Here is a 7,981-nt window from a genome sequence, read left to right as displayed (position 1 = left end):
ATTCATACCACACAGTCATTTCCTGTCTATTGAAGAATAGGAATTTTGTGCATAAACATTTGATTCCACAGTTTTTCATCAAATCAAAAACATGTAAAGAGAAAAATTCAGTTCTGGTGCTGTTAAATCCACTTACTGATAGTAATTTTTTTGAATTTCAGTTGACCCTAGCCACAAACTCGGTCAATTTTTTGTGTTTGAACCATGGAAGTGAGTAATGACAAATAACCATAAATTTCACGAACACGTTTTGGATACACAATAGCATATGCAGAATATACCAGGTTCTCAGTTTATTAAGAAAATATCACATGCAACTCAATCAATTAATGACACAAAAATTGGCATGAAGACAAAAACATGTACAAAAATCTTGGGAGTTTGTAAGTTTGTTAAAGATATTTCTTTGTTCCTGAGATATTGGATTTGTAAGGTTATGGTTTAATGCTACTGCGTTTACCTTATCTCCCGAAGCTTGATTTTTTTTATTCAGACAAATCAAGTGTGCCAAGAAAACAAACAATGGCTGCTTCTACTTCTCCAAACTTCTCAACACCTTTGCAAAAGAACACTCACAAAACAAAGTTTCCTTCATCAGCAGGGAAGAATATACTGCATAACAAAGTTGGGTTCCCATTTTCTGCGCCATTCAGTAAATCCGTAAGTGTGAAATCCATTGGCACTGCGAAGTATGATGAAGTTGTGGTGGATGAAGAGTTGGACAAGATTAGAAGGCTTCAGAATGGTTCAGATGTTAGAGGAGTGGCATTGGAAGGTGAGAAAGGAAGAAAAGTTGACCTTACTCCACCAGCCGTTGAGGCAATATCACAGAGTTTTGGGGAATGGGTAATCAAAGGTTTAGAGAAGGAACGAGGATACCCTGTAGAGAATGTGAGAGTGTCTCTTGGACGTGACCCTAGAATCACAGGGTCAAAACTTAGTGTTGCAGTTTTTTCAGGTCTTGGTCGTGCAGGTTGCATGGTGTTTGACATGGGACTAGCTACCACACCAGCTTGTTTCATGAGCACAATATTGTCTCCATTTTCCTATGATGCTTCAATCATGGTAGGTTACCAAAATTTGTAACAGCAACAATTTCTAGTTGGTTAATGCTTCTTTGTTTTGAGTCCTGATTCGGATTTTCTACAATCCATGAACTCAAATGAATGCTGCTTATGATACTAAACTTGAAGACTATTACTGAGGCTTATAACACAAATGCTTGAAATTAACTATGCATTTTGTGATGCAGATGACAGCTTCCCACTTGCCTTATACCAGAAATGGTCTGAAATTTTTTACAAAGAGAGGTGGATTGACTTCAACAGAGGTGGAGGAAATATGTGATAAAGCTGCTCGAAAGTATGCAAATAGGATGGCCAAAGTCTCAACTTTGCTTAGTGTTCTTCCAAAAAAAGTTGATTTTATGAGCACTTATGCAATGCACCTACGAGAAATCATCAAGGAGAGAATCAATCACCCTCTGTATCCTGACACTCCACTTCAGGGATTTCAGGTTTCACTGATTAATAGATAAATAGTCTTTATTTCTTTAACTCATTCTATCCTTCCTTATTTCACTACATTCAGCTCATAGAAGCTACAATGTAAGTATCTTTCACACTCTGATTGGAATGAAATTATCAAAATATGCAGATTATAGTTAATGCTGGAAATGGGTCAGGAGGATTCTTCACATGGGATGTGTTGGACAAACTTGGCGCAGAAACCTTTGGGTCTCTGCATCTGAATCCTGATGGGATGTTTCCGAATCACATTCCAAACCCAGAGGACAAAACTGCCATGGCACTCACCAGAGCAGCAGTGTTAGAAAGCAAAGCTAATCTTGGAATAGTTTTCGACACTGATGTGGATCGAAGTGGGGTGGTTGATAACCAAGGGAACCCCATAAATGGTGACAAACTCATTGCTCTCATGTCTGCCATTGTGTTAAGGGAACATCCAGGAACAACCATAGTCACCGATGCTCGTACAAGCATGGCACTCACCAGATTCATCACTGATAGAGGTGGTCACCATTGCCTCTACCGTGTAGGATACAGAAATGTCATTGACAAAGGAGTTCAACTTAACAGTGATGGAGTTCAAACTCATCTTATGATGGAAACATCTGGCCATGGTGCTCTCAAAGAAAACCATTTCCTTGATGATGGTGGGTTCAACTTGATAAGATCCGTGCATGTTTTAGTTTCATGGTTTTCATTTCCCATGTTGTTGTTCACCATGTTTCTTCTTCCTTTTTCGTCAAGGTGCTTACATGGTTGTGAAGATTATAATTGAAATGGTGCGGATGAAGCTCGCGGGATCAGATGAAGGGATTGGGAGTCTTATAAAAGATCTTGAAGAACCCTATGAATCAGTAGAGCTTAGGATAAATATTATCTCTGAACCACAACATGCTAAAGCTAAAGGATCAGAGGCCATTCAAACATTTAGAAACTACATTGAGGTATATTATATATGTTGGAAGAAAAATATTATCAGTATAATCTCTAATACACTACTTTGTTGGATATCTCTTTGCTGATTAAAGATAAAGCATATTTACAAGTAGATGTTAATCTTATCTTACAGATAAGGTTGAATTAAGTTTAAAATCTATATAATAGTTATGTAAACTCTATCTTAGTAAAGATTTGAGTTTAAAATCCACATCTTAAAGATACTTTAATCACTTTCTTTTTCTACTTTTGAAACATAGCAAATCATTGTTTCACTATAATCTCTCTTACACTAACTTTAAAAGTCTTGAACTTACAATAAAAATTGTAGTTTGTTCTTTGTTTTCAAAATCCATGTTTCATATTTGTATCACAAAGTGATGATCATGAATGCAAAATATAAAGAGTTTGTTTGTGTGCAGGAAGGGAGGCTCAGTGGGTGGGAATTAGACTCATGTGGTGATTGTTGGGTGAGTGAAGGGTGTCTTGTAGATACAAATGACGATCCAGCTCCCATTGATGCTCAAATGTACAGGTAGAAACAAGTTAAACAAAGTTCAAGCAGTTCAACAATTCTTATTTTATATATATCTTTATGATTTTCTAACCAAAACTAGTTTTGTTGTGGCGAATTCAGGGCAAAAGTGTCAAACGAGAGACATGGACAACATGGTTGGGTTCACATGAGGCAGAGTATTCACAATCCTAACATTGCTGTGAACATTCAATCATCTGTCCCAGGAGGTTGCTTGTCTATGGCACGAGCTTTCAGAGATGAGTATGTCATTTCACCACTTCAACAATGTTTTTAACAGCATTTGATTTGGTTAGTTAACTTTGCTTATGCAACATTGCAGGTTTCTCAAAGCAAGTGGAGTTTATACATTCCTTGACATCTCTCAAGTTGATAAATTTACTGAAAATGGCTCCATAGCCTGATTTTCTGTTAATGAAAAATGTTGGGAGTTCAGGATGAACAGCTTCATCAAAGCTCAAACTTTGTATCATTTCAACATGATATTAGTTTTGTAGTGAATTATTTTAACATAAACTTAAAGAATAAACGGAACAGAAAGAATATGTTGGACCATCAACCTCACCCCATATGTCCAAACACGTATATCTGAAGAAGCCTTTCTGGTTTAAGGATTATTATGGGCTTCAGAGACAAAAGTCCATCTTTGCTTGTGTTTTCCTGGAAGGGACTTATACAAGAATAAATCTATCTTGCCATGGTATGTAACTGTAATGTTCCTCACGCAATGAATGAAGAATCTTAGTTTTTAAATTTTATTTTCTTTTATGAGTTAGTGAATCACTCGAAGCACTAGAAAATCACATGAATGAGATAACAATAACAACACTTTTGAGCTTAGAAAATGAATAAAAAAATTGAGGAAGAAAAGCATTGATGGTAGAAAGTAGGCAGACAAGGAGAAGGTTGAAGGATCTAAATACCAAAAAGAGGAAAAATTCGAAAGGCGTAGCTACTCACAATAGACACAACCTTACCTCAATACACATAAATGATGGAAGCTCACAATAATCAAAGGAATGGATCCATATACCACACTTTTGCTCATACTTTGTTACCAAAAATGGACATTGTCGACATCCTTTCATCGTTTGGATCATGGAAACTCCCTTCCACCTAGTTTGAAAACTATCACAATTCAACTAATATGACAGATCTATTGATCTTGATGAACATGTGGACGTCTACATTACAAACTCATCCTCAATGTGGTAGGGTGTCGTCTTATGTCTAGTCTTTCAAACCTCATTCAAAGGCATCGCCTTGAACCGGTTCACATGGTTACTGATATACACCATTGATTGTTTTGACACATTGATTATGAATTTCGACTCACAGTTTGCCACAAGTAGGTTTTATCGTCTAACCTCCATTTTATTGGTGAGTATTTGATAAGAGAAGGAGGACTCATTGATCATTAGCATTACCAAGTTTTTATTTTAGTTTATCTTTTAATTTTATTTCATATTTCAAGTTTTATTAAATAAAAGTGGAAAAGATAAATTAATGGATTATATTCTGCAAATAAAGAGAAATCTCAGAGATTTGGAAAGATTATCAACAAAATAGGTGGAATATTAAATAGTGAATCATTATCAACAATATCAGCTATCCACAAGGTTAGTTACTCAAAGTACGAGTTAGAATAATTGAAGAATAATTCAAAGATATAGAATCTCCAAATATTGAAAGATATATATATATATATATCAAGAAATATCTCTTAGAATTTATTCAAGGACCAAATCAAATATAAATTTTAGGCCTAGTCCAATTATGAAAGTCTATAAATTGAAGGTCTAGCATAGGCAAAACACACACTTAGAGAGAAAAAACTTTATTTCTCTACATTTGAAGGTAGAAGGGCATTTTGAAGGCTGGAGGCATTCAATTTCAACATCAGTCTTGTATTCAATATGTCTAGGAGCAGTTAACTCCCTCTTTCACGGGGACGATATTTAGACTTGTTCACTTTATTACTTATACGATTTGGTACATTTGTCAACACATAACAATCCTTATGGATGTTATAAAATTATTTGGCAACGTAACTTGTTAAGAAGTGGACTTTAAGTCTAATTCTATCTCATAAAATTGACTTGTAAGGTGAGGTTTATATCAACTTATATATTGTAAACTGGTTGCATCTCTAGTCAATATGAGACTTTCAAAACACCTCCTCACACTAAGCCATATACATTTCAAGTGTGAAACTAGGCATTAATGGGTGATCTAATAACGCCTGATAGGGAATGGAACAATCGACCTAACAAACAACAACTTTTTGTTAGGATAGGGTTTAACTCATGACTATGGTACCGTGTTAAGAAATGGACTTTAAACCTAACTCAACCTCACAAAACTAGCTTGTAAGATAAGGTTTTCATCCATTTATATAATAGTCTTATCTCTAGTTGATGTGAGACTTTCAATATAACTATAAACACAAGGAACCTGAACCTCTCAAAGTGGTTTTGAACCACATGGTCAATGCTCTATGTAAAAACGAAAGATGATTTGAATGTATGTCTTATTAAACATTGGAGATAGGTATATATACATAAATAAACCATCTAAATGAGGTATGTAATTACGCACAAAATAATTACAAAAGATTTAATAACCTTATTATAGGGATTTGATTAGCTTAATTTAGGAGATTAATTACTAATTAGGTTAATTGTAGAAGAATAATTTGAATTTTATCACACATCCAAAGTCGAAGCGAGATTCATGGACCCTTAAGCTAGTCCAAAAATCATAAAAAAGAATTTGACATAGGCCTTTGGTGAAGATATTAGCTATCTAGTGGTGGGAAGGTACATGAATAACTTGTGCCTAACTGTGTGCTACCTTTTCCCAAACAAAGTGAATATATCCATCTCAATATGTTTTGTACGCTAATGTTGCACAGGATTACCAAATAGATAAATGGCACTAACATTATCGTAGTACACCAAAGTGGCCTGAGGGAGAGGAAAATGAAGCTCCAAGAGAAGATTGTAGAGCCAACAAGATTGAGAAACAACGTTTGAAACACCTCTGTATTCAGTCTCTGCACTAGAATGAGAGAGAGTATGCTGAAGCTTTGAAAACCAAGAGATGAGGTTGTCACCAAGTGAATGTGAGATACTATATGTCTCGATCAACCTAAACTAACTCGATTCGACTTCAACTTAAGCAAACATGTCCAGATTTAGCCAACTCGACTACATTTTTTAATTTGGGCTGACTTCGTGCTGACTTCGTTCGATTTTTTGGTGTCGACCGACTTGGCTTTACCTTTTGTTCCGGGTCGACTCAACTTGACCTTTAGCCCAACCTAACTTGTTCCTGAGCCAATGTGGCTTGATTCTTCACCTCAAGTCAACTTCGACCCAAGCCAACTCGAGTCAATTCTTTGATCCAGGTTAACTTGGCTCAATCTTGGGGCTATGATGACTCGGGTATAACCTTCGATCCAAGTCGACATGCCTCAACCCTCGACGTTCAGGCCGACTTGCCTCGATCTTCAACTTAAGTAGACATGTTTCAACCTTTGACCTAGTCTTACTTGTCTTGACCTTCAACACGAGTCGACTCAACTTAATCCTATTAATCATATTAACTTCGCTCAATTATTTGGTTTGGACAAATTTGGCTCGAACTTTCAACCCAGAGAGATCCAGCTTGATTTTTGGTCCTAACTAACTCAATTCAACATAGATTTGATTGAACTAATCCTCAACCACCTTGCCTCAACTTAGATGTGTGCATCTTGATTTTAGATTTTCAAAATCAAAAATATGATTGAAAGATAAATCAAATATAAATCTAATTAAATGAATTGAGTTTAAAATTAAAAATATGAATTTGAAATAAGTCTTTTTAAACAAACTTAAAATAATATAAATTTAGATTATTACGGATTAAATTTCACACTAATTTTTTTGCCCACCTTACATGAATGAAACAATAATACAGATTCTATAAAAGTAATCCCATTGTATTTTTTCACGTGCATGAGGTTTCACGTGTTATTAGTGTTTAGTTTGGAAATTATTGTTGAAATTAAATTTCAGTGCCAACCAACACCATATAAAAGAGTTTTAATATGGTATATTCTTTTATAATTTCTAAACACTTAAAGTTTAAACTTACTAGTACACGTATTAGGATCTCGGACATAAATTATAATAACTATCACTAGTGGCACATGTAAAGTGATGTTATTTATTTTGGCAAACCAATATAATCTGTAGTTGGTGTCAACATTAAATAATTGATTAATTTTCTATTATGTTAATGGGTGTGTGATTCAGGGACATTCAAAGAGAAGAGAAATTGCATAAGTGTGTGGTGTTGTTGATACAAACTCCACTTGGAAACAGATTGCAATTTTCTCTGCCCTTATCGATGAAGTTTTGGTGGTTAAATTAATGTTACCTTTTTGATTAGTCGATTGAAATACTGATAAAAAATTATTTATTTATAGTAGTTGTTGCAAATATTATATTAAACCGGAGTCAGGTTTGACAATCTAAATTGAATTGGTGTGTGATCACGAACCATTACAATATTGATTTATATTTCTATTCTTACTGGGATTTGGTATCTCAAAGACTAGTGGCATGTAAATTGTTTTGCAAGCAAGTCAGTTTTAATATAGAAAAATCTATCAGTAAAAGACTCTAATGTTTAAATAAATAAGAAAACTAAGCATCCTTATTAGAATGTAATAAAAAGTATGAATAAGACTTAAGTTACTCATAAACATATATAATAAAAGAAAATGATATTTTTACAACTAAATAATTATTTCACAAATACTCATTATAGATAAAACTGCTGAGGTTTAATTGTGCATTTAAACTTCCTTTGTGGGCCGTACAATTACCATATTTTACCAATTTTCTAAATCTTTGTAAATAGAAAATAAGACTTTGGTTGCTTTAGTTTTCAGCTGTCTTATTTTATAAGTCGGATGTTAAGAACTTTTTCTTAC

General features: G+C 34.4%; 1 protein-coding gene across 1 annotated transcript; it reads left to right on the top strand.

The window, feature by feature from the left end:
• The first annotated feature begins 454 nt into the window (after positions 1-454).
• On the top strand, positions 455-3,750 carry LOC114176962 (phosphomannomutase/phosphoglucomutase). The gene is made up of 7 exons (XM_028062164.1): positions 455-1,065; positions 1,253-1,516; positions 1,657-2,173; positions 2,271-2,470; positions 2,885-2,997; positions 3,100-3,240; positions 3,320-3,750. Exons 1-7 carry the CDS (start codon positions 523-525, stop codon positions 3,399-3,401), a joined length of 1,860 nt encoding a protein of 619 aa, XP_027917965.1. The 5' UTR covers positions 455-522; the 3' UTR covers positions 3,402-3,750.
• Positions 3,751-7,981: the final 4,231 nt, after the last annotated feature.

This window comes from Vigna unguiculata, chromosome 3 (genome assembly GCF_004118075.2).
Source record: "Vigna unguiculata cultivar IT97K-499-35 chromosome 3, ASM411807v1, whole genome shotgun sequence".
NCBI lineage: Eukaryota > Viridiplantae > Streptophyta > Magnoliopsida > Fabales > Fabaceae > Vigna > Vigna unguiculata.
This window is presented reverse-complemented; position numbering and strand designations above follow the sequence as displayed.